Below are 27,358 nucleotides of genomic sequence, written 5' to 3' on the forward strand. Positions count from 1 at the left end.
TTTGGGAACAACGAGAGAAAACATTGGGACAGCAAAAGAAGGGCCCTTCTGCCCCCTGGTCACAGTCCACTTTAGAACAGGGGTCTTGGAAGGCCCTGGAGGGGCTTGAGTTGCAGAAGGGATGAATGCATTAAGACTGACATTGCAACTGAATTGCCAGCTTCCTATAATTAGAAGTCTGCTTTGCCTTCATTGGACGTCAGAGAAATAGACAAAGAGAGGGGTGGTATTTTTTTCAGTTGAAGAGAGAACAAGGGGACCTAGGCTTATTGAAGCAAGAGGGGCTTAAATTAGTAATACTGACTTCCTGGCTGTGAGAAAAGTACGAGATTATCCTACCTCACCAAGGAGTCTCCTTCCTAAGTGACCTGAAATCTCCTGGCTGGCAGAGACTCAGAGAGGAGTTCGTTTGTTCATTAGTGACTCTTAAGCTCTTCCACATCGTTTCCACATCACTGGACAGGCCTCCCAAATCACCGTGAGGATCGCTGTGTTTGAAAGTTTCCTGGTGAGCTCCTAGTTCCCTCACTCTCATCCACCCCTTTTAGGCAGAAACCTTTTCAGAGGCTAATCTGAGTTGCGGACAGCAGGCTGCTCGTTCTGGCCACTGGGTTCCAGGTGATATCCCAGATCTGATGGGGATGCTGGGCCCAGAGCCCAGACACTTGCTGTTTGTCCCTATAAAACGAAGAAGCCCAGGACTAATCAGAAGTCACAGAATCTGAACTGTAGAGTCTGCCCTGTCTACCTTTCTGAAGGTTGAGGAATTCAACCCAAGTGATACAATACTGCACTTACATACAATTCTGGTATTACTTTAAAACCTAAGGATTTTCAGAGCAAAAGGTCAGCCGTCAGGAAACCATATCTCCAATGAAGCCAAACTTCAAGGGATAACCAGGTGTTAATGGTTAGGGACATAGTGAGATTCAGTTTACTGAGCTCTAACTAGGTGCAGGGTTGTGGGCTGGGTACTGGGTGGTGGTGGGAGTGGCCTAGAGATAAGAGTGATGAAGACAGTGATGATAATAACAGCAACACATGCTGAGAGCTGACCACATCCCAGGCATTGTGCTCATGTATTCATTTATTCAATAAATAGTAGGGGCTCGGGCTTCCCTGGTGGCGCAGTTGTTGAGAGTCTGCCTGCCAATGCAGGGGACACGGGTTCGTGCCCCGGTCCGGGAAGATCCCACGTGCCGTGGAGTGGCTGGGCCCGTGAGCCATGGCTGCTGAACCTGCGCGTCCGGAGCCTGTGCTCCACAACGGGAGAGGCCACAGCAGTGAGAGGCCCGCGTACCGCAAAAAAAAAAAAAAAAAAAAGTAGGGGCTACATAAATACTTGTTGACTGAACTAGTCACTTGCTCCAGCTACACTGACCTCTCTGCTCCCCAGATTCATCTCAGGGACTTTGCATTCACTCTTTTCTCTACTTGGAAGACTCTTCTTCCAGATGTCTGCATGGCTGGCCCCCTCGCTTCCTTCAGGTCTTGACTCAAATGTCACCTTCTCAGTGAGACCTCCCTGACCACCTAATCTAAAGTTGCAACCCCCCTCCCAATCCCATGGCCATCCTGTTCCCCTTTCCTCACTATACTTTTTGCCCTTAGCACTTAGTACTATCCAGCATGCTGTAGTTATTCATGTGTTATTTGTCTGGTCTCCCTTGCTGGCATGAAAGCTCCATGAGGGCAGGGACTTTGGATGGCTTTGTTCACTGCTCTGGCCCCCTTGCCTAGGTCAGATGCTCAAATTTGCCCAATGCATGAATCACATGAAATACTTTCTTAGTGTCAATTATCCACACAACAATAAGCACTAAGGATAATGCAGTGAATGAGGCAAAGTTTTTGCCCTCTAGAGGTCCATGGCCTAGTGGGGATAAGATATCACACTAATCACATAATAATCTCCATTCTGCTGAAATAGGGTATGCTGGGTGCTTTACTGATATTATTTCACTGAAACCTCACCACAACCTTAGGCCATTGGTACTATAAGCCACAGCTTACGGATGTTTTTTTTTTTGTTTTCTAGCTGAAAATACACAGATAGGCTCTGAATTATAGAGGGGCTGGATTTATCTAGTTGACACACATTAATGATAATTATGTACATGTAACTTACAGTTATAATGGTCTTTTTCATACTCATTACTTCCCATGAATCCTGTGAAGTATTCATCCTACACTATAAATGAGGACTAGAGAAGTTAAACAACTTTCCAGAGGGACACAACCACATAGCATCAAACCCAATCTGTATCCTTACCACCCTTCCTCATTCTGAACAACCCACATGATGGAGGGACTAACTGGGGTGGTGGGAGGAGGTTGTCAGGGACTAGATTTTCCTAGAGAAGGAGGCAGTTGGAACTTCCAGGCAGAAGGACTGGGGAGAAGAGCTGGAACAAAGAACGAAGGCTTGCAGGCGGCTGTAGGTCAGGGAGAGGTAGGTTGAGTAGAATCCTTGGTGAGTGGGGAGGCTTAGTTCTCACAGCCCCATCCCCCCAACACACTCCTGGCCATTGTGGTTTGACTCTAATAAGGAGACTTGGGAGATGCTTGAGCAAGGCAGGGCAGGATGAAAATGGTCTCTGAAGAGTACGGTTTTTGCAGCTACCTCTCCATTCCATTCACTGAGGAATCCATCATCTCCACACACCTCTTCCGGTTTTTTGGTTAAATTAACAAATTATCTGAGCCTATCACAAAACATTGCATTTCCACATAGTACCCACTTCTAAACTTTCAAAACTTTGAGACTTTCCCAACACCCCCACCCACTAAAGAGTGGGTACCCTGAAAGGGGGGATGCTGAGAATCAGAAGTCTGGCATCCTAAGTCACACAGTGTTGTAGCCATTCAATGACCAATCCATTGTGGACTGAGCACCTCCTCAATCCAGGCAAACTGCCTGGCACCAGGGATGAGAAAAAGGAACAGATGACAGCCTCTTCCCTGAAAGGTTCAGTGTGAATGACAGTAAGCAAACAGGCAATTATAGTACATCATAGTAAGTGCTATGACCCATCTGGGAGCTGGGATAGGCCCAGGGAGGGACATCTTATCCAGACTGGGGGTGGGGCAGGGAAAGGGTCAAGGAAGCTGAGTTCCTGAGAGAATATGGCAAACTGGGGCAACTATAGGAAAGCTGAGCCTGGCTAAACGTAGGGTAGGAAGAGATTTGAGGAAGACATGAGGCTAGAGAGAGAGAAGCAGGGCCCAGATTATGAAGGATTTTTTAATGTCATGCTAAGGCAGTGGTTCTCATAATTCTTTTTCTCCTACAGCACTCCTGAGGGGTGAACAATAGGTCCGTCAGCAGCATGGTGAGAAGAAGCAGTTGTGGAGGTAAATCACCAGTGTCAGGTTGAGATACAGCCCTTCCCGTCCTTCCCGGTCTGAGATTCATGGTGCTTATTAAGAGTCTGGATTTCATCAGAAGGCTGGCTAGCCTTGGATAAATTATCTCATCATACTAGGCTTTGTCTTCTTACTGGTCTACACATTCATGTGTTGGTTGAGGGTATGAGCTCCAGGATCAATCGCCTGGATTCTAGCCCGACTCCCACCATTCTCAAGATGCGTCACCTTGTGTAAGAGTGGTTCCCCCTCGTCGGTAAACTGGATCAGTACCACTGTGATGCCTACATCAAAGACTCGCTGGGCATGGACGGGGGGAAGCATGTGAGATTCCTGGCATAGTGCCTGCGGTGAGCGAGCGGTAAATGTCAGCTGACTGTGACACTGCAGGTCCCCCACAGCCTCACAGTGTCAGCAGCCATCCTCTCTGGGTCATCCCCTTCCCCACCATGGTTGCCGTCATCATCATTATTATCATCATCATCATCCCCATCATCTTGATATCGAAGTTCTAGGAGATCATTTCTCACTGGGTTCCTCCCCTCCACTGTCCTTCCTTTCATAAGACACTGTGGTTATCTCATGAAAGAGAAGGCCCTACATAGATAAATTCTAAATAATGTGAGATTCATAATATTCATTGAGCTCCTACTATGTGCCAGACATTGTTCTAGGTACTGGGGATATAATAGTGAGCTAAATAAAGTTCCCAATCATGGAACATACAGTCTAATGAGAAGAAACAGGCAGTAATAATTAAATAAGCAAATATATAGTAGGTCAGAGGAAAAAATCAGGGAAAGGGAGATCGACAGTGTCTCAGGTTGGGCAGTTGTTATTTTATATAAGATGGTCAGGGAAGAGCTTGCCTAGAGGTGACATTTGAATTGAGGAAATGAAGAACACCACCTCGTGGATACCTGGGGGTAAAGTTCACTGGGCACAGGGGACAAAATTACAAAGGCCCCCAAGGTAGGAACATACCTGGCATATTGAGGAGCAATAGGAGGACAGTGTGGCTGGACGGCAGTCATCAAGGGGGCAAGTGAGAAGGGATGAGATCAGGGAGGCAGTAGGGAGCCAGGACACGGGGACCATGGAGGTCATTGTAGAAACTGCCTTTGACTCCGACTATCTTGAAAAGTCATTGGAGGGTTTTGGAAAGAGGTGTGACATGATCTGACATATTTTCAGGGATTGCTCTGGTTTTTGTATTGAAAAAAGACCACAGCGCAGCAGCAAGTGCTTAAGCAGGGAGGCCAGTATGAAATTTTCAGTAACTCAAGTGTGAGCTGGGTGGTGACTTGGATCTGTGGGATAATGGTGCAGGTCACAAGAAGTCAGAGATGCTGGATATATTTTGAAGGTAAAGTCAACAAGATTTGCTAACATATTGTATTGGGTGTGGGGGGATGGGCGAAAGAAGGAGAGGAGTTGAGGATGATTCCTCAGCAACTGGACAGATGTTATTGGCATGTGCTGGGATGAGAAAGACCATGAGTGGAGGAGAAAATCAAGTGAGTATTCACATTGCCTCTGTAAGGTAGGGACTATGGTTTTCTGCCATAAAAACTGGGGCTCAGTGAGGTGAAACCTCATATGGTGCTGGGAGTTCCAAGAAAGAATTCCCCTACTGCATGGAGCTCAGGGTTTGGAGCTGGGGGACTCCTGGGACTGGGAACCACTGAGGCTAACACAGGTCCTGTTTGTGGGGCATTTGGGCTCATGCCTTGGCCTCTGGGGGTCTTGTTAACCTGGAACAGAGAAGAAGCAATTGAAGTAATAGGGGCTTTCTATTTAGACCTTCTAACTGAAATGCAGATAACCAAGAGGGCTGCAGGCTTACAAAGCTCCATGTAGTTTAAGATCCATGTCGTTCAAGGGTGTTCAGAAGCATCTTTGCATAAGCTGGGGGAAAGGAAGAGATGTCTCTGGCTCCTTCTCTTTTCCACCTGCATTCCTGACCATCGAACACACTTTAGGGAGGATGAAATGGAAAAGGGATAGAAGAGAAGAAATCAGGAGGAAAAGAAGGGAACTTCCTCTAAATGCTTGTTGTGCTGACTCAGAAAATGGGGTAGAAGAATGGTAATCTCCAAGAAGAACCGTTGGAGCCTTCCTGCCCTAGAAGGTGCGCTTCCACGACTACTTACCAACCTCCTTCTCTGGGTGTAGCCGAACACCACAGTGGAACCACACTCCAGGGGGAAACAGTGCTGCTTTTTCAAGTTAAACACGTAAAGCCTGTGGTCTATAAGCCTCATATGGTGCTGGGAGTGCCAAGAAATAATGATGAAAGAAAATCGTTGGAATCTAGACATAGAAGCTCTGTACAGCTAGACTTTCAGTGACTCTGCAAATTGTATTAACTACCCTTTATTCACTGAGCCCTGCTATGGGCCCGGTATCACATGGTATCTCTCATTTAACCCTCACAACAACCAGGTGAAGTAGGTTTTATTACCCCTATCTCACAGATGAAGACACAGAGGTTCAGAGAGGTCACATTCCCCAGTCAGTCATGGAGCTGAATTTGAACGTGTCAGTCTATCCCAGAGCCTGTGTCTTAACCATTATATTTCACTACCTCCCAAAGGAAAAGGGCAAGAGGGAAACACTAATGATAGTCACAGTGCGTTCCCCCCTCCCTTCATTCTTCCAGGGCTTAGTAGAGGCAGAAAGTTGAGAAACCTGTCATTCTTATATCTGGCCTATGTTCTGAATCAACTTTTAAAAATTTAATTATTTCTCATAATAATCAGATGACTATTTTCTCTAAGAAATAGATTAATAATAAGAAAGGCCTTTAGAGATACAGAAGTGGTGACCTTGAAATCCAGAGAGGAGGTTAAGTACACTTCTCAAGGTCACAGAGTTAGTTTGGTGGCAGAACTAAGGCTAAAAAGCAGGGCACCTGCTTCCCAGGCCAGAGCTTGTCTGGGCCCCCAAAGCTGCTTTGCAAGTTATCACTACCTCTGCCCTAACACGGATGACTGCTTGAAGGAGGATGGTTACTTTTTTTGCACTAGAGATTTTGAAACACAATCTGAATTCAGCTGAAATTGTTTTTTTTTTTTTTAATTTTATTTATTTATTTTTGGCTGCACTGGGTCTTTGTTTCTGTGCACAGGCTTTCTCTAGTTGTGGTGGGTGGGGGTCTACTCTTCGTTGCGGTGCGCGGGCTTCTCATTGCAGTGGCTTCTCTTGCTGTGGAGCATGGGCTCCAGGCTCGCGGGCTTCAGTAGTTGTGGCTCACAGGCTCTAGAGCGCAGGCTCAGTACTTGTGGTGCACGGGCTTACTTGCTCTGCGGCATGTGGGATCTTCCGGGACCAGGGCTCGAACCCGTGTCCCCCGCACTGGCAGGTGGATTCTCAACCACTGCACCACCAGGGAAACCCTAGCTGAAGTTTTTAAACAAGGTTCTTCTAGCAGCTTCATGGATGAGTTAGTTTTCTGATTTCCTCTGCCATCTCCTTTCCCCTCTCCTAGGTCAGAGCTGTAGGCCCAGAGCTAGGCGTTTTCTACAAGAGCTCCTGGTATTTAGCAGGAGTGGGAACGTTCCTCTCTGTCTGGGGCAAATGATTATATTTCCAGTCCAGAACCTGCTATAATCTACTCTGGCCTCCCACACGAATAGCGACTCTTCGCCTGGCTGGCTGGCTTCTGTGAACCTCTGCAATCTGGACCCACTCCACCCAGCTCAACTCTCTCTTTCCTAATCGCAGCTCACACCCTTTGTGTCAGACAGGTATCCTGGGCTCACCCCATTTCCGCCACAGAAATATCCCCCCTGCTCCTCCTATGCAAATCCATTCTTCAAGGCTTTGCTCAAGAACTATCCGCCTCAGACTTCCCCACATGCTGCCCAATGGTTTGCTTTCCAAGTTCCCTTTACATTTATATTCTCAACTAAACAATTTAGTCTTTGAAATGTTTTCGCACATTTCTCCAAATGTAATGCAGGCCCCTTGAGGGCAGGCACATGTGTTCATTCATTCACGAGTGACTTTTAAAAGCGTCTTTTTTTAAAAAAATTATTTATTTATACTTTGACTGCAGTGGGTCGTTACTGCGAGTGGGCTTTCTCTAGTTGCGGCGAGTGGGTTTCTCATTGTGGTGGCTTCTCTTGTTGCGGAGCACGGGCCCTAGAGCGCAGGCTCAGTAGTTGTGGCTCGCGGGCTCTAGAGCGCAGGCTCAGTAGTTGTGGCGCATGGGCTTAGTAGCTCCTTGGCATGTGGGATCTTCCTGGACCAGGGCTCGAACCCGTGTCCCCTGCATTGGCAGGCGGATTCTTAACCACTGTGCCACCAGGGAACCCCGGGAATATGTTTTTAAAAAGAAGGAATTGGGAGAAGTTTCCAGGCAGAAGAAACAGGGTTCCTAACGCACAAGCACACACAGACACCAGATTCAGGGGTAAAGTAGCTTGTAGAGTGGAGCTCTGTCCCTGCCACAGCACTAACTAGCCTTATTGAGAGTGGGCAAATTGCTTAATTTCTCTAGGGCCCATTAAAGGGCACAGGCTCTGAAAGGAGCAGATCACGGTTCAAATCACGGTGTGTGAGACCTTGCGCCAATCAGTTGGGGCGGGGCTCAGCCTCAGTTTCCTTCCTATAAAGTGGGTAAAATAATTCCTACCTTAGAAGCTATCAGTGAAGTCTGGAGACTATATATGTAAGTTGCTAAGCACAGAGCCTGGCATTATTATATTTCCTTCTACCAAAGTAGGGGTGACCCTGATCTGCTTCCCTCTCATTGCAGAGGCTGCTGGTTTCCCAGCGTGCAGCCCAGAGCCTGTCCGTGGTAGGGGCTGACGCCAGAGCGTGGGCCCCCAAAGAGAAAATTGAGCTGAAGGGCCTTCAGAAAAAACTCAACAGCGTCGACGGCGGACTGGCTGGGCTAAGTGGGCCGCTCAAGTCTTCTCTTCAAGTCTTCACGCAGTCCGAGAATCTTTGGTTAACTTCCCTTAAACATGCCCCTGGAGCCAACTGGTTTTCAGAAAGCCCTTTCTGCCTCCGCCTTCAAACCCCAGGAAAGGGACAAGGTCCAACCACCGGAGGCTTGGCGGGTGGGATGGGGGAAGGGGGGTGGGGATTTCCCCAACTCCCCGCAGAAAGGAATGGGGGGGGTGTTCCCGCCCCTTTGCTCCCACTCCCAGGGGCAGGGCTCCTGGGGCGCCCCCCTTCATTTCCTCTCTCCGCACAGGTCCATAAAGGAGCGGGGCTCCCACGTGGCCCACTGCACCGGGTCTTCCCCGGCTCTCCGCTCCGCCTGGCCACCTCCATCTCGGCCGCCTATCCCCGGGGCCCCCGTGGCCTCAGCTCAGTCGCCAGTCCCGGTCCCAGTCGACCCAGCCCTCCGCCCACTCCCTTCGGTCACTCGGCGCCGGTTCCCGCCTCCGTTGACCCAGCCCGGTCGCTCCCCACCTCGGCTGCCTCCTGCCCCCCCCACCTCAGCCGCCTGCCCCGACCTCCGGTGACCCTGCTGGGACACCACCCTCGCCCCCCCGCCCCCACCGGGCCCCAGTAGACCGCGCTCGGCCACCACCCTCCCCTCCGCCGAACCCCCAACCCCCGACCCCCGGACCCTGCTGGGCCGTCCCTCTCCCTTCGGCCACCCCCATCCCACCCCGGCTCCCGTAGACCCCGCTCGGCCGCCACCTTTCCCTCGACCGTCCCCTCCCCCCGACTTGGTCCAGCCCCCTAGACCCTGCGGAGCCGCCCCGCGCTTGGCCCTCCCTCTTTGGGGTCGTGGCGGCAGGGGGAGGGGCCGCCCGCCGGCCCCAGCGTGCGTGGCAGGCGCTCCCGGCTCTGCTCTGCCGGCCTCCCTTCCCGGGAGGCGGGGTCGGCGCCGCGGCGGCGGCGGCGGCGGCGGCGGAGGCAGGCCCCCTCCTCCTTCCTCGCTCGCCCGGCCTCCTTCCTCGCCCGCCCGTTCGCTCTCTCTCTCTCCCTGCCGCTCCGACGCCAGGAGCGCCCGCGTGCCGCTCGCCCAGCCCCGGGGGAACCCGAGGAAGTTTCCTGGGCCGCGCGCCCCGCTCGCTCGCCTCGCAGCCCGCGGCTTCACTCGCCGCCGCGCCCGCCATGCCCTCGGCCAAACAAAGGGGCTCCAAGGGCGGCCACGGCGCCGCGAGTCCCTCGGAGAAGGGCGCCCACCCGTCGGGCGGCGCGGATGACGTGGCGAAGAAGCCGCCGCCGGCGCCGCAGCAACACCCGCCGCCGCCGCCCGCGCCGCACCCGCAGCAGCAGCCGCAGCAGCATCCGCAGAACCAAGCGCACGGCAAGGGCGGCCACCGCGGAGGCAAGTCCTCCGCCGCTGCCGCCGCTGCCGCCGCCGCCGCCGCCTCGTCCTCCGCGTCCTGCTCGCGCAGGCTCGGCCGGGTGCTCAACTTTCTCTTCTACCTCGCCCTGGTGGCGGCGGCCGCCTTCTCGGGCTGGTGTGTCCACAACGTCCTGGAGGAGGTCCAGCAGGTCCAGCGAAGCCACCAGGACTTCTCCCGGCAGAGGGAGGAGCTGGGTCAGGGCTTGCAGGGCGTCGAGCAGAAGGTGGGTACCCCGGCCCCCCAAACGCCGTGCGCCCGGCGTCTTGCCCACGCACCCACGGCCGGGCCCCCTCGTGCCCTCCCGGCCGGGCCCCTTTCTGGCCTAGGCCCGTCAGCGGCCCGGGGTGCCCCCGCCCCGGCCCCTTAGTTCCAAAGCAGTCCCCAGACCCTCTTTGTTAATGGCCGCGGAGGAATCGGCCCCGAGGGATGGACCGCTTCGAGGATGGTCTGGCCGGCCCGGGAGGGTGGGCCAAGGGCCTGTCACAGGACATTAGCGGTGACCTGTAAGGAAGCCGGCAGTCTCTGGGAAGCCCATTCTTTTTGGATTAGGAATCGCTGAATGGGCAGAGTTGTCTGAAGAGGAGGTTGGAAGGGAAGCCAGCGCATCCCTGGAAGCCTCGGGCAAGGCCGCACCTCTGCTCTCCCAGTGGGAGACATCTGAGCCAGATTTCAATAGACCTGGAGCCTGGGGAAAGAAAAGCTAGTAGTCTTACTCATTTGTGTAGTTCTAATGAAATAGCTCATCTCTTTAGGCTCCTTGCCCTTTATTGGACCAGTGTACCTATGTGGGCCTTGGAAGTAGCATATTTCAGCTTTAGAGGAAAGGAAAAGCCAAAAATACTAGGTCATACTGGTGAATAATACCACATTTATATGGTGTTTAGAAGGCTTACTCACTTATTATCTAATTCTCATGGGAGCCCTGGGAGGGAGGACTGGCAGTTTTGACTCCATTTTCCAGATCAGAAAATTGAGGTTTAGAGATCAAGTGAATTGATAAAGACCCCAGCTCTTGAATGGCAGACTGCATGACAGTGTCTAGGCCACTGCGGAGTGCAGGGTCCACAGGGGCCTATTTCAGGTATGGATGGACCTCCCTTTCCACACGAAGTTGCTTAGGTTCCACCCTTTCTGTTTTTTTCCTACACCAAGTGCAGCTCCCTCAGCCTCATTCCTGCGTCCTCCCCTAATGTCATTGCTCAATGAAAGTTGGTTGCATGATCGAAACAAAAAATCCCGCCACCACTTCTGAGCCCGGAACTGCTGCCTTCTTTTCCCAGCATGCTGCCTGCCCTGCCAAGTTTCTATCGACTTGTGTGGAATATGCAGGACTAGGAATTTCCTCTTAAGACTGGCAGAGCGACTGGAGTGAGTCATCTCCATGCTGCAGGCCAAGGGAGGTGACTTTTTCGAAGGGAATTAAGTAGGCAGTGCTGCTTTGCCTATCCTGAATGTCAAATCATTCTTAAAAAGTAGACATACTGCTGGAGTATAATCACTAGCCTCTCAGTTTCCTCTCTTCGATCCACCCACTTAACCAATCAGTCATAATATTTGGTGAAGTCTATGGTCATATGGCTCCTCGTAGGCCCTGTGGAGGGTGCGAAGGTGCAGAAGACAAATCCTATTTGTGAAGCAGCGCACAGGTGGGTTTCAGTTGAGGGTAACTGCTGTGCGAGTTCAGAAGAGAGAGAGGGTGGAGTTTGCCCAGGCCCGTATCCTGGTGGCCAGGGTAGTGCCAGTCTAGATCTAGATGGTAATGGATAACTGTTGAGAGAAGGAGTGAAGAACAGACAGGTTTGTTTGGGGGACAGCACGTGGCTACCCTGCCTGTAGCAGAGGAACATGTAGGAAGCTGTGAGGGGGAGGGGGAGGTCGAGGCCAAGATGGTGGAGGTCTTGAACTGAGGTGGAAAAAATTGAACTTTATTCTCTCTGCTTCCTCCCTGCCCCTCCCTTATTCTCCTTTCAGGTTCCCACCCCTCCTCCATCACAGCTTTGTACAGATTCCTTTCCTTTCGGGGACTCAGTTTTCCCATGTCCACATTAAGGGGAGGGCTCTGTCCAGATTTTTAAGAGTCCACCTGGCTGTAAACCATTGAAATCATGACCTTTCTTTTAATTTAGTGGCGTAATCAAGCTAATAATTAATGCCTCATATTTACTGTGCACTCATCTCTTTTGACTGTCACAAGCCCAACAGGTACGGACTGTTATGATCCCCCTTTCACAGATGAGAAAAGTGAGCTACAAGGAGGCTAAGGAACTCTGCGTGGTTACACACCTAGCAAGTGGCAGGGCTAGGACTCAAACCGCAGTGAACTCCTAGAACACTCTTAACTAGTCGCTTGTTCATTGTGCTGTTTTTCCCATGCCTTGCCTGCTCCTGCTACCTAGTAGGTGTTCAATTAATGCTTACTTCATTGACTTGGAACTCAGAACATGCCCAGAACGGGGGCATTTGGCACACAGGATCTTCCACAGTGTGTGGCCACTTCCCTCTGCACCTCCGGGGTGGCCAGGAAATGTTATTCTGCATTGAGGAGTGCGTAGTGATGGATGGGCCGTCTGACAACCTAAGTTTGAGCCTCTCACAGCCCTCTCTGTGAGGTTTGTTGGGGGCTGGGGTTTGCTTCTTCGCAGGGACATATTCTTACTGTATTATTTTGTTCATAATTAGTCTTCACTGTGGGTCAGGCATTCCCAGCCACCCTCTGAGGCGTTAGCACCATTTCGTAGATGGGCCAGTTGAGCCTGGAGTGGTTGTGTTACTCATTCAGGGACATGCAGACCCTCAGCGGTGGAGATGGGGCTGGAGTCAGAGCAGTGTGACTCTGAAACATGCTACTCCACTGCCCTTTTGGGTGCCCACCTGGTCTCTCTTGTTCTCAGATGCTCTCGGTATTGGGACACGGCCCAGGTCTGCTGAATGGGCCAAGAGCCTGGTCTGTTCTTATCCTGAAGATTAAGCAGGCACACGTGGGTGCAGGGCTTCAGAAAATGTTGGTAGTTCAGCTCTAGGCCCTCTGAAGGGCCTAGGTTGCTCTGGCAGATCCAGGGTGGCGTAGAGTATAGGAGTAGGCTTAGGCCTGGTGGGGACAGTTTAATGAGACTAAAAGCTATTTGTGGACGAGTGAGTTCTCTGGTCGTATTTCTTTGTTTTCTCATCTTGACTCTGGGCTAGGAGTCAAGGCTTGAGGCTGAGGCAGCATCTCCTCCAGGCACTCAGTGCACTTTGGACATGCTTCTGCCTGAGCGTATCACTGGAGGCTGAGCGCAGGTTCTAAAGTCAGACATTCTTGGATTTTGATGCTCAGCTCTACCACTTCCCAGGCTTCTGCTTTGTAAAATGGGGATTAATAGGAGCTACCAACTCATGAGATTATTATCAGGGTGGATTGGGATGATGTCTCTGAAGTGCTCTGCATAATCATTGGTGTACATCAAGTGTCCTGTTGAATGTGAGCCACCACTGTTCTCTTCTCCTACCCCCTGCTGTGAGCTCCTTGATGACAGGGAACCTGTCTTAGCATTACTTTGCTCTGGCATCTTGTCCACTACTTAGTGGGTATCCCCCATATGTTGGGGAAACATGTATCCACTGCATATTGATAATTATTTTGTTTTAATATTTATTTGGTTGCACTGGGTGTTAGTTGTGGCTCGTGGGCGCCTTAGTTGCGGCTTGCCAGCTCCTTAGTTGTGGCTCGCTGGCTCCATAGTTGTGGCCTGCATGTGGGATCTAGTTCCCTGGCCAGGGATCGAACCTGGGCCCCCTGCATTGGGAGCGTGGAGTCTTATACACTGTGCCACCAGGGAAGTCCCCTGCATATTGATTATAATGAGGTCTTTGCATGTGAAGGTGAACAGCTCACACCATCATAGGGAGACACTTTTTGTGCTCTTTTCAGTGTCACGGGTTGATTTGTTTGGTTTCATCCATAATTTCTGATCTAGTCCCCTTCCTAGCCATTTGTAAAGAGCCAGCCCAGGTTAGGAGTGACAGTCAGGGGTCGGGGGAAATGGACCAGCTCCAGGCCTTTCTCTGTAAATGCGTTCATTCTTTGATTCATTCAGAAAACAGTGATGAACGCCTGCCATGTTGCAGGTAGTGTGCCTACCTGTTCAAACCTTTGTTCTGAATGCTGTGCTCAGAACAGGCAGGTTCTGTGATTGAATAACCTAATTTCAGAGTTGAGCTCTAGGTTATATTTGGTTAAGCAGGGAAATCGTCTAGTATTCTGGAGTCCTTGAGAATCTTATTCTAATCTATCTTAAAATCACAGACCGGTGGAAGCCAGAAGGACTTCAGAAACCTATTTGTTAATAGATGAGGAGCTCGGGACTTGGAATATGCGTGTGACTTACTTGTGCGCACAGAGCTGGTGCTGGAACTAGAGCCTGGGGTCCTGTTCACATACCTATAGCATTTGCCCTTTGGCATTGGGCCAAGGGTGGGCTAGGAATCTCCAGACTTCTGAGCTACTCCAGAAGAAAGATTAAATGATAACGAAGGTGACAGTTACTGTTTATTGATCATTATGTGTTAGGCACAATTTAAGCACTTTACATATTAATACGTAAAGTGGATTAAGCTCACTTAATCCTCACAAGACAAGCCTATGACTTAGGTACAGTACTATCTTTGTTTCCATCCTGTGGGTTAGGAAACCAAGGCACAGATATGCTAAATAACTTGCCCAAGATCACACAGATAGGAAGTGTCCAAGCTAGGATTTGAACATGGGCAGTCTGGTTCCAGAACCCATGCTATTTTATTTTTTTAGCTGTCCATCATGGAAATGTTCAAGCATAAACAAAAGAAGAGATCAATATAGGGAACACTATTTTCAATAATTATCAATTTTTTGCTATTTTAATTTCATCCCCTCACCAGCCCTTCCTCCTCCCATTTTTTTGTGCTCTTTTTGGGCTGGAGGTGGAACAGTATGGGTCTGAAGCACTCTATTCCACCACCGTGTTGGATGCACACCTGGTTGTCTTGTTCTCAGATGCTCTGATGCTCTCAGTATTGGGAAATGGCCCAGGTCTGCTGAACGGCGTGAGCATGGGCAGAGAAGCTGGCCTGTCCTTCCCTGGAAGAGTCAGTGGGCACAAGTGGGTGCAGGGCTTCAGAAAATATCGTCAGTTCAATTCTAGACCCTCTGAAGGGCCCTTGTTGCCCTGGCAGACCCCGTGGATAGTGATCTAATTTTAATTTTGACTGACACATTAGTTGACCCAAAGTATTCTGGGATTTATTTCTAACAAATAAAGAGTTCCTTTCTGTTCTTTCCTTTCCCTCTCCTTTGCTTGTTTCTTTTGGCAAAACACAGTATATTACACCTAACAAAGTTAACAGTAGTTCTTGATTATCACCTGATACCCAGTCCAAAATCAGATTCCCTGACTTTCTCAAAAATATGTCTCTTTTACAGTTGGTGTGTTTGAAGCAGGATCCATATAAGTCCACACATTGCATTTAATTGAGAAATCTCTTAAGTTTCTTTTAATCTGTAATAGTTTCTTATATTTCCTCCTTTAAATATGCCATTTATTTGTTGAAGATCCTGATTATTTGTCCTGCAGAATTTTCTACATTGTGGATTTGACTGTATCCTCATGGCATGTTTCACTCTTGTATGTTTTCTGTGAATTGGTGGTTAGAGCTAGAAACTTGACAGATTTGGATTCTCTTCTCCCTCTTTTTTTTGGCTAGAAAGCATTTTAGGTGGTACCATGTGCCACATCAGGATGAAGCCCAGACCATTAATCATCATACTCAGCCTCTCAGTGCATTAAACCTGCTCCCGGGGGTGGTTTCCAGGTCAGACCCTGTTTAGGGTAGAATTTATTTAGAATGAAGGTGTAGTGGCAAATAGGATCATAGTGTGTTCACAAAGCCAGAAAATGCTAAGGGTCACCGTCCACTGGTCACATTTTCAGGTGAGGACAGTGATTTGTTCGGGGCCACACAGCTATAGGCGGTGAGCAGAGACCTGAACCTTGTCTCTTGCCTCCCTGCCCAGTGTCTCCCATGTGCCTCAGCTTTGTTTCTAGAAAAACTTGAGACTCTTTCAGTTGCAAGAGCTAAAAATTCAGCTTAAACTGGCATAAACAGAGATGGAGGAAGGGAAAGAATTTATTGGCTCAAACAAAAAAGTTCCAGAGTAGGTTCCTTCAGTATAGCTGTATCCAGAGATTTAAATTGTGTCTTCAGAACTTGACCTTGCCATCTCTTAGTTCTGCTTCCCTCTGTGCTGGCTGGATTTGTAGGCAGGTGTTGGTCATGTGCTGGTCTGAGCTGTTCCAGGCCTCCCTCATCCTATAGGTAGCAATCCCAGTAGAAAGCGGTTTCCCTTCCCAATAGTTTTAAGAGAAGTCTTGGAATCGATTTGTTGGTCTGGTTTAGGCCACATGCCCATCCACGGGCTAATCACTGTGGTTCCAGGAGCGGGTGGGAAGTGGGTGGACAGAAAGCATTGATTGGTCAGGCCTGGAGCATTTGGAGCTGGCCTTGGGGTTGGTCCCCCAAACCACATGGGCTATGTGCAAGGATGGTTCCCTAAAGGAAAAATTATGGTACTATTCTGGAAGAGGAGGGACCTGTAAGCTGGGCAAATGAAAAGAAATACAACTGAATTGCATAAAACCCATCAGCTCTTCTCCGTGGTTAACATCTGGATTTTGGTTACAGGTGCAGTCTCTGCAAGCCACGTTCGGGACTTTTGAGTCCTTCGTGAGAAGCTCCCAACATAAACAAGATCTCACAGAGAAAGCCGTGAAGCAAGGGGAGAGCGAGATCAACCGCATCAGTGAAGTTCTGCAAAAACTCCAGAATGAGATCCTCAAAGACCTCTCAGATGGGATCCACGTGGTCAAGGACGCCCGGGAGCGGGACTTCACATCCCTGGAGAACACGGTGGAGGAAAGGCTGACCGAGCTCACCAAGTCCATCAACGACAACATCGCCATCTTCACCGAGGTCCAGAAGAGGAGCCAGAAGGAAATAAACGACGTGAAGGCCAAGGTCACCTCTCTGGAAGACTCGGAGGGATACAAGCAGGATTTGAAAGCCTTGAGGGAAGCAGTGAAGGAAATACAAACCTCGGTTAAGTCCAAAGAGAAGGACATTGAGGCCCTGAGAAGCACAGTCCAGACCATGGAGTCTGATGTCTACACGGAGGTCAAAGAGCTGGTGAGCCTCAAACAGGAGCAGCAGAGGTTCAAGGAGGCGGCCGATTCGGAGCACCACACCCTGCAGGCGCTCATGGAGAAGGTCCTCCGGGCGGAGGAGTCGGCCGCCCGCCTGCCCGAGGAGATCCGGAGACTCGAGGAGGAGCTCGGCCAGCTGAAGGCCGCATCTCTCAGGCCGGAAGAAGACGGGGTCTTCAGACCCTCCGAGGCCTTCGAAACGCTTCAGAAGGAGAGCCAGGGCTTGGACTCGCGGCTGCAGAGCGTGGAAGATGGGGTGCAGGCGGCGCGGGCGGCCTGGGAGCACCACCGCGAGACGGTGGAGGCGCTGCGCTCGCAGAGCGAGGAGCAGGCGCGGAACCTGGCGGACCTGCAGGAGCGCGTGGCCAGCCTGGGCCCCGCCCACGACGCAGGCGTTGACGCCGACGCCGGTGGCCTAGCGGGCAGGGTGCGCGGCCTCGGTGAGGCCCAGCTCTCCCTGGTCGGAGACGTGGACGAACTGAAGCGTCGCATGGCCGAGCTTCCCGGCGCCGTGGAGGCGCTGCAGAAGGTGCAGGAGCAGGTCCGCACACTGCTCACCCGCGACGCTGCCGCCGCGCCCCCCCAGGACCTGCTGGACAGACTCTCCTCTCTGGACAACCTCAGAGCTTCCGTGGGCCAGGTGGAGTCGGACTTGAAAATGCTCAGGACTGCCGTGGACAGTTTGGTCGCGTACTCAGTGAAGATTGAGACCAACGAGAACAACTTGGAGTCAGCCAAAAGTTTGCTAGAGGACCTGAGGAATGACCTGGATAGGTTGTTTGTGAAAGTGGAAAAGATTCACGAGAAAGTCTAAATGGATTGCGTGGGCAGGGCGCGGATGGCGAGTCCAGTTTCTCACGACCAAAAAATGTGTTGTTCGCTCCCGCGCCCCTCCCCCCAGGGCCTGGTCCCTCCCGAAGAGCCGGCCACACCACCAGGATCACTGGGGCTTTCTGTGTTTCTGTGCCCGTTTAATTTATTTACGATGGTTACCACGCGCTATCGGTTGCGCAGGCCTTCTGCTTCTGCTTTGGTTGGGTTTCCCGAAGGCCCAGCCCCTGTGCATCAGAGGTGCCTTCTAGAAGGGATGTTTCTCCCTAGTGTCAGGGAAGAACCGTAGTGGCTGCAACCGAGGATAAACGGAAGCAGATTAACCTCAAAAACCCTGCCTGGCTGGAGGATTTCAAGTAACAAAAAAAGGGGGAGGAGGTATTTTTTTTTCTAATTGTCTTTAAGGAAAATTCATTTCACTTTTTTTTTTTTTTTTAGTACTTTTGGCCAAGGTTTTCATGAGATGTCACTCACTTCTTGTCTTCCACTTTAAACTGGTTACAGTTCATAAATGGCAGCTCTGAATTGGGAGGGGGACAAGCCCCTCCATCTTTAGTTGAAAAGAATCAGCTGCTTGGTGGTCTGTGGGGTACGTGTCTTTTCCATTCCTGAACCATTTCTCCATCTCAATGATAACTATGCAAAAGAATCCAGACGGTTCAGAATGTGAAGGCACAACCCGCCCAGAGTCCCCTGTGGCCGACCTATGTCGCCTCTTGGTAGGGTCCCCAAATAATGTGTTTAGAGTAAGGGTTTAGAATTCCTGAAAAGGGAATCCTTGGATTCGTTAAAGAAATGTATTATGAGAGCTGCTTATAAAGGCATGGGCTGCCTCCCTGGGGAATGGAGGCCACATCTTCATTTTACTGCGATGTCCCTGAAGAGGTTTGCTGTCAGCAGACCTCATCCATCAGTGAGGAACACGTGCATTTTCTGTAGCTGTTTGCTGTTTCCCTTCTCCTTTGAGCTGTACTGTCCTTTAATGGCTGTCTTGCCCTTTAAAAAAGAAAAAAAAAAAAAAAAAAGGAAAAGAAAAAGGAAAAAAAAGGTTTGTTTAGTTTACTGTGAAATGAACTGTATGGCTTATTTACAGTATTTTTAATTCTTAATAAACACTTGAGCTTTGTTATGACTTTTCCAGAGTGGTTGCTTTCTGAGAATTTAGTAACTTTGAACGATGTATGTTATTAACATGCAGTATTCAGGATTAGAAAGATGGGTAAGTGTTCAATTTTAAGACTATTTTTTTCCAATTCTAAAACCAAGACGGACTCCCTCTTAGGCCTGGGGGCATAGTTTTGATTGATTATTAGCAGGTTTATTTATAGGTCATTGCTTGACCCCAACTCTTAGCTATAGCAGAGGGTCTCAACCCTGGCTACCTGTTAGAATCTTATAGGAGCTTTTAGAAATGCCTGGGGCCCATCCCCATGGATTCAGATTCAGTGGGTGTACAGAGGGCTGGCACTAGCATTTTAAAGGCTCCCTTGCTGATTCTAATGCACAGCCAGGTTTAAGGACCACTGTCTTGGACTATCTTGGTGACCTTTGGCCCCCGTGTAAACCTGGGCATGTTTCCTTTACTTGCCAGGTTGCCATCCACCTGCCACTTAATAAGGGACACTGTTTACTGAATTGAGTACCTGTATGCCAGGCGTGGTGCTTAGCAGTTCATAGGCCTCTGTTTATTAATCCCAATATTTCCCAGGAGGTAGGCAGCATCATTCCCCGTTTTACAGAGGGGCAGCAGGCTGAGAAGCATCATGTGTGATCACTAGCTAGGAAGTGGCAGGACTGAGGTTTGAGCCCAGTCCCTGCTCTTAGCTGTGACAGCATCCTCCAGCTTCCAGCAGCACAAGTACAGGGTCACATTGACCTGTGCAGTACCTGCTGTCCATTGTTTCAGAGCCAGAGGCTACAGGAGCTCTTTTCTCTCCCACTCAGGGAGTAGAGGGAGGCCAAGACCTGAGTGCATACGGAGCTTTAAGCCTCCTTTCTGGCTGGAGGGTCCCTCATCTTTGAACTTCTCTGCCAGTCATCTGCGTCCTGGAGGGAGGCAGATCCTTAAGGCTTCACAGCTCTTTCTCCCAAAGCAGTTTGCAATCAGGATGGGCCCTTTATAGGTGTTAGAAATCATCTGTATTTTTATTTTGAGGTCAAAGAGTTTATGTTTTAACAGCTTGTTTTGCCCTCTTTGGGGGAAGGTGCTGAACAGCATAAACTCCCATGTGTGGAGCCAATTAAATTCTTGTTTCTTCTCAGCTTGGTTGGTTGCATCAGGCATATTCTTGCTCTTTTACCATCATTTCTGCAGTCTAACCTCAGACTGTGGAGTAGTTTAATATATTCTCATTTAATATTAATAGTTGAAAACAAGGGTCCGAGAAGTAGTCAGATATAAATTCAAGTGGTGAAAATAAAAGGAATGCATTATGAGATAGATCTCACCCCAAATAACAATCACAATTCAGTCTTGCCCGTGTCTGCTCACTCATTCATTCAGTGGACATTTAGTGAGCCCATAGCCAGACATTTTGCTAGGTATCAGTGAATTCAAGATGCACTCGACAGGATCCTTATCCTTAAAGGACCTGTAACCAAGTGGGAGTGACAGTCATGTAAGCTGGTAGATATCATAAGGAATTATAGATGCTATAGCCAGGTGTAATGGGGTACAGAATAGGGAGTGGCCAGTTCTGCCAGGCTTGGGCTGGGGTGGTTAGAAGAGGTTTGCAAAGGCCTATGGGAAGTCTCTTGGAATGTGTCCATGAGTAATGGGAACCCTCAGGAAACATGAGTTTGCCCCGGCCTTTGAACAGGCGATAGGCACAAGTAATTGAAGGTATTGATTAAACTGCAGATGGTCCAGCACCAGGATAATAGGCTGCGGTGAAATTCCCCAAGCAAGACTGGCAGCACGCTGGTAAGGAGACTGCTCCACCACATCCCATGCCACTTAGAATAGTGATGATGATGATGATGGTGATGATGACACCTCACAGGATGATTGTGAGGGTTGAATGAGGCCATGGATCGAGAGGGTTTAGCTTGTCACAGCATCTGGCACATAGTAAGAGCTCCAGTGCTCATTCATGTGCAGCCACACCGGAGGGTAAAAGATTGAAATACTTCTGTGCTGCTTGGTAAATAGCTGCAGCCCTGAGCCCCCTGAGTGCCCTCCCTCGGGACCACTAACCTCCTTACAGTCCAACAACTAATAGGCTAAAACCTTGGTGTAGTGAGGTCTCCAGGACTGTGCTCCACCCTCATGGAAGCATTAGTTCTCATGGGTGGGCACCCATGCTTTGCCAGGGGTTAAATATTTTGCAATCACCCTATATCTTCCTCAAAACATGATTCTGAGCTACTGATCTCTTTTTCCAGTAACATCTGGACACCCTGCCCCCACTGCCTAACATCTCACAGGGTTCGAAACCGAAGTCATCACTTTCCCCTGGAGTCAGTGGAACCACTGCTCCCTCATTGCTTGAACCAGAAGCTCAGGAGTCACCCATGTCTCCCCACCTCTCTCTTTTCCTGTCCCTCCACATCCACTCAGGTTGAAGCCCAGACACAGCCACTTCCATCCCATTCCTTGCAGCCTTCACTCCATCACCAGATGGTGCCTGAATTCCAGCAGCAACCGCTGACTGCACCCCCTGCCTGTTAACACAGAAACGTGGTCAATATTCATTCAACAATACTCGGAGAGCACCTCTCTTTGCTGGACAAGGAGGAGATGACAAGGAACAAGACAGATCCGGCTCCTGCCTTCATGATGCTCAGTCCAGGTGGGAGGAGACCAGCAGTAAATGTGGAAAGAAACAGAGCTAAATGTACAAACTGCAGTCCGTGTCTTGAAGGATTCGAACAGCCCCTATTTGGCCTCCCCTATCCCCAGCCTGGTTCCCATTCAGGGAATCCTCCATGGGTAACTGGTGTGATCTTTCTCAAAAGCTCTGAGAAAGAGACTTTCTCAAAAGTTAGCCTGGGTCGTTTCCCCACTAAATCCTTCAGTGTCTCCCCTTTGGTTTCAGAAGAAAATCCCAGTTAAAAACCTGTGCTCTGAATTACTCTATAACTGATTTATTTTCTTCACTTAAAAATACCTAGTCCTGGGACTCTACTGGTGGCACAGTGTTTAAGAATCTGCCTGCCAATGCAGGGGACACAGGTTCGATCCCTGGTCTGTGAAGATCCCACATGCCGTGGAGCAACTAAGCCCATGTGCCACAACTACTGAGCCTGTGCTCTAGAGCCTGTGAGCCACAACTACTGAGCCCACATGCCACAATTACTGAAGCACGTGCGCCTAGAGCCCGTGCTCCACAACAAGAGAAGCCACCGCAATAAGAAGCCTGCGCACCACAACGAAGAGTTATAATTCATATACTACAAAATCTACCCTATTAAAATGTACAATTGTTCTTAGTATATTTACAGAAGGCTGGACACATTCTTATTTGATAAATCTTGCCTCTGTCACTTATTTAAAAAAATGTGACACATAGTAGGTGCTCAATAAACAGCATCTGTTTGAGTGCATAAGGATTTTTGAGCTGGATAACACATTTTGGGGTCTCCATCTTACTGGTCAATGACTCTGAGATGAAAAAAGAGGGTGAGGTGTGGTGGAAATGTTCTTCCTCTCGCCTCTCTGGCTGGGTCCACAGGGAAGGAGGTGAAAACTACAGGGGCAGGGGCTTTGACAGTCCTTCCCCCTCCTCAGGCTGTGTTTGGTTAAAGTGTGGATTCCACAAGTGGCTGTTTATTATGAACCAGGCAGAATTGCATTCGCTCTGGGAGATGAGACGAAGGATGAGGTCTCCTTTCCTCGAGAGATTCCCAGCTGAAAAAGGGACACAGATATGTAAACGGCACATGTAGTGTGACATGTGCTGCGGTAAAGGGGTGCATACAGGAGGGACTGATGAGGTCCTGGACCTCTGTTTTTGCCTGCCCAGCATCAGTCCTCCCTTGTTTGGCAACAACTCCTCTGTTTTTCTTCAGAACATCACTCCTTCCCCATTCTCAGTCTACTGTGCTTTGATGAGACTGACTGGAATAAGCACATGACCCAGGATCGGCCAGTGAGAAATCCCATTCTCCTGGTCTGATTTGTTCCAGATGAACACATATCCCAATCTTATCCATTGCTGCTGGAACTTTCTAGAAAGGAGTGACCTCTGTCCACTGGCAGGATATAAGCCCAGAGCTGCTAGGGGCCACGCTATGTGGAGAGACCACTGAGAATGAAGCCAGCATAGAGGAAAGCAAAGCCAAGAGATGGTACTAGACAGATTCCTGATGACATAGTATGAGCACCTGGATCCAGCTGTGCCTGAAGCTCCACAGGCCATGTTCTTTACCACACAGAATTGTACACCATCGTGCCTTTCATATGGACACAAGGTGACATGGAACCATGTAAATGACGGGCATAGTGGCAACTGCTTAAGACCAAAAATATTGTGAACACCTAAAAAGTCTGGTAACCTGATCAATAACTACTTTGTCACTTGTTCATACAATGGATCTCAAAACAATAATAAAAATGAATTAAACCAGAATCCTGTGTCTCAGTGTGGATGGATTGCTCAAATAAATGCTGAGTGAAAAAAAAAAAAGCTGCAGAAGAAAATACATAGTATGAAAACTTGTATATAAAATTAAGGAAGCATACAAAGTAATACTATATATTATAGTAAAAGGATCAAGAAATGGCTAGGATACTGACTACCCACATTCAGATTGATCTCTTCGGCTACATGGGGGCTACCTGGGCATTCATTATATTATTCTTAATATCTTTTTTCTTCTCTCAGCAATTTATTATGAAAATTCAGACAAAAAATGGGAAGAATTGTGCAGTGAACACATACATTTACCACTGAGATACTGCAATGAACATTTTACTATCACATATATATCCATCTCCCCATACATATATATTTTTTTGATCATGCCCTGTGGCTTAAAGGATCTCAGTTCCCTGACCAGGGATTGAACCTGGGCCATGGCAGTGAAAGCCTGGAATGCTAACCACTCGGCCACCAGGGAACTCCCAATCTCTTCATATTCTTGATACTTTTTGCATGTCAGAAATGTTTTGTAATGAAAAATTTTTAAAAAGGGGCATGAAACACATAGGGAAACACTCATACTTTAAAAAATTAAATTATAATTAACATAAATTGTTGAAATGCCTGTTATCAATCGGGTGTAGCTGCCTGGTATTAAGATGCTTACTGTCCTATGGAGTCACTCTTAGAATTAACATAAAATATTATATTAGTTTCAGGTGTACAACAGTGATGTGATATTGTTATACATTATGAAATGATCGCCACAAGTCTAATAACCATCCATCACTGTCCAACGTTGTTACAATGTTATTGATTATATTCCCTATGCTGTACATTACATCCCCATGACTTCTTTATTTAATAACTGGAAGTTTGTACCTCTTATTCCCCTTTACCTATTTCATCTCTTCCCTCCATCCCCTGTCCCTCTGGCAACCACCAGTTTGTTCCCTGTATCTATGACTCTGTTTCTGTTTTGTTTTGTTTGTTTGTTTTGTTTTTTAGATTCCGCATATAGTGAGATCCTATTTGTCTTTCTCTGTCTGACTCATTTCACTTAGCATAATGCCCTCCAGGTCCATCCACATTTGTCTTGCCACAAATGGCAAGATTTCATTCTTTTTTATGGCTGAGTAATATTTCATTGTGTGTATATATATATATATATATATATATATATATATATATATATATACATCTTCTTTATCCATTCATCTACTTAGGTTGGTTCCATATCTTGGCTATTGTAAATAATGCTGCAGTGAACATAGGGGTACACATATCTTTTCAAATTAGCGTTTTTGTTTTCTTCAGGTAAATACCCAGAAGTGAAATTGCTGGATCATCTGGTAGCTCTGTTTCTGGTTTTTTGAGGAACCTCCATACTGTTTTCCATAGTGGCCTCACCACTTTATATTTCCACCAACGGTGGAAAGCGTTCCCTTTTCTCCACATCCTCGCCACTTGTTGTTTCTTGTCTTTTTGATGATAGCCATTCTGATGGTGTGAGGTGGTAAACCACACTTTTTTTTTTTTTTTTGCGGTACGCAGGCCTCTCACTGTTGTGGCCTCTCCCGTTGCGGAGCACAGGCTCCGGACGCGCAGGCTCAGTGGCCATGGCTCACGGGCCCAGCCGCTCCGCGGCATGTGGGATCTTCCCGGACCGGGGCACGAACCCGCGTCCCTTGCATCGGCAGGCGGACTCCCAACCACTGCGCCACCAGGGAAGCCCGTAAACCACACTTTTATCATTTAAAATAGTGTAGATCAGAAAACAAATGATCATCTCCCTATACTTCATGAGATGCTATATTTAAACATAACTACTTTTCATAATAGCCAAGCTAAATAGCCATGTGGCAGGCCTTAGAGAGCTAAGGCTGAAAAGGGGTTCCAATGTCCCTTATTTTATAGATCAGGGGAGGGGGGACTGAGTCTCAGAGAGAGGAAGTTGCTCCCCCAAAGTCACAGACTAGCTGTTTAGGAGACAGGACCTAGTTCCTTCTCTTCTCTTCCACTAGTTGTTTTGGCTCCATCCCAGGCCTAAGCAAACTTCTGAAATGCCCAGAAGCAAGCAAAGGATCAAGGCAGCTGAGTTGCTGCAGGCAGCGAACTGCATTCTGCGCAGGAAAGCGAGTGGCCCCTTGGCCGTGCTGAGCGTATTGGTCATGAACAGCCAAGAGCAATACATGTTGGGCAATGGGCTGTGGGGAAACCTCAGCCTATGTGCGTATAAATACCTGATAATGTTCTGTTGAAATGCCTGTTATCAATCGGGTGTAGCTACCTGGTATTAAGATGCTTACTGTCCTATGGAGTCACTCTTAGCAACTCAGGAACACAGGTCTACATTTCTCATGAGCTGGTATTGTCTTGGTTTGCTCTCCTTAGGGGAGTCCCCAGCTGAAGTTTTTTTTGGGGGGCCATGCCCGCATGTGGGATCATATTTCCCCTACCAGGGATCGAACCTGTGCCCCCTGCAGTGGAAGTGCAGAGTCCTAACCACTGGACCACCAGGGAAGTACCCCCAGCTGAACTTTTAAGGACAGGAGGCAGGGCGGAAAAGGACCTGGGGTCAGGATGCTGGTCTTAGTTCTGGTCTGCTGGCCAGTGTTTCTTTGGATAACTCATCTCTCTCTGGGCCCCTGTCTGCCGTGCTGTGTGTGAAGTGAGGTGGGTGATAAATATAAAATGATCTCCAAGTTCTCTTCCAGCTCCAACTTTCCTTGACTTTATCGTCTTATATGATTCTTTGGGAGCATCTTGTGGGCAGCAGGAGGTCTGAGGGAAAAAGAACTAGAGGGTGGGCAAAGCCCTGGAGGTCAAGGATAACTTCTGTCTTAACCAAGGCTGTGGTCCTAGCTTCCACCAGTGTCTGGCACACAGTGGATGCTCAAATATTGTCTTTCTTACTGGGGTGGGGCTAGTGATTTGTTAGATTTGTTATCGGCGATAGCCTCCAGGCTGGGCTGACATCTTGTATAACCTTATCCGAAGTCTGTTAACTTTTAGAAGATACCCGGATGCACCAGGAACTCAAACTCTTGAACTTTCAGCACACCCCAAATCTGTAGGGCTGATGGCTGTAGGAACCAGAGGTGCCACTTGAAGCGAGGATTTAGCGCCATCTAGTGTCTAAGTTGGGGATCATAGAAATGATTTCTTCAGTTTTTTAGGTATTGTGTTTCAGAAAGGAGGGATAAATCCAGTTGTACCGTTAAAATGTACCAAGAAAACCCACTATTTAAAAGACTCATGAGTGTATTGTTATGTGACATGAACACTTTTTAAATATGTATACTCTCCCCCAAATGAGCTCCCTCTGAAAACTTAGGTAATGATAAAGGGTTTTGTTAATAGGAATCTTTTGTTAGTTGAGGCTTAGTAAGTCCTAAAGGACTTAACCTTCCCACGTCCAGCTAGTTCAGAAGGGCAGGCGCTGACCCTTAGAGCAGTCCAATGCTGAATGCTTAGTCATTAACATAAGTAGCAGTCACTCATAATTGTGTATCTGTGTTTTATGTCATGCATTAGGTAAAACACGTTTATCTCACTTAATCCTAGAGATTATCCCAGAAAGTGAGAACGGCAGTCTGTGATTTGCTGGTCATTCACAGCAGCTAAGAAAGTTTTATTAATTTGCCCTGACATCACACAGTAATCGTTAGGGCCAGGATTCAGACTCACATTTGTCTATCTCTAACGACCGTTCTCTGCCTACTAAAAATCACGTTCTTTTTGCCTTAGTGATATAACTGGCATCCCATAATGTCCAAGGATACAACTTTACATACTTGTACTGTTTGTATAGTACTGATAGTTAAGGAATTGGGTTCTGGAGCCAGACTCTCTGAGTTCAGATCCTAGCCATAACAATGTCTATCTGTCGGACATAGGGAAAGCTACTCAAGGGCTCCATGCATCAGTTTCCCATTATAAATGGGGATGATGCTAAACCCTACTTCATAGGGTTTTGTGACCCTTAACATAGTCACTACATCTCAGGTGCTGAGAACAGTGCCCTTCACACAATAAGGTGTTC

At 48.6% G+C, this 27,358-nt stretch overlaps 1 protein-coding gene across 1 annotated transcript; it reads left to right on the top strand.

The window, feature by feature from the left end:
* The first annotated feature begins 9,250 nt into the window (after positions 1–9,250).
* CKAP4 (cytoskeleton associated protein 4) lies at positions 9,251–18,863 on the top strand. Its single transcript, XM_019918585.3, has 2 exons — positions 9,251–9,909; positions 16,383–18,863. The coding sequence occupies exons 1-2, from the start codon at positions 9,448–9,450 to the stop codon at positions 17,712–17,714; spliced, it is 1,794 nt and encodes a 597-aa protein (XP_019774144.1). The 5' UTR covers positions 9,251–9,447; the 3' UTR covers positions 17,715–18,863.
* The last annotated feature ends 8,495 nt before the right edge of the window (positions 18,864–27,358 follow it).

This window comes from Tursiops truncatus, chromosome 11, assembly GCF_011762595.2.
Source record: "Tursiops truncatus isolate mTurTru1 chromosome 11, mTurTru1.mat.Y, whole genome shotgun sequence".
NCBI classification, from domain to species: domain Eukaryota; kingdom Metazoa; phylum Chordata; class Mammalia; order Artiodactyla; family Delphinidae; genus Tursiops; species Tursiops truncatus.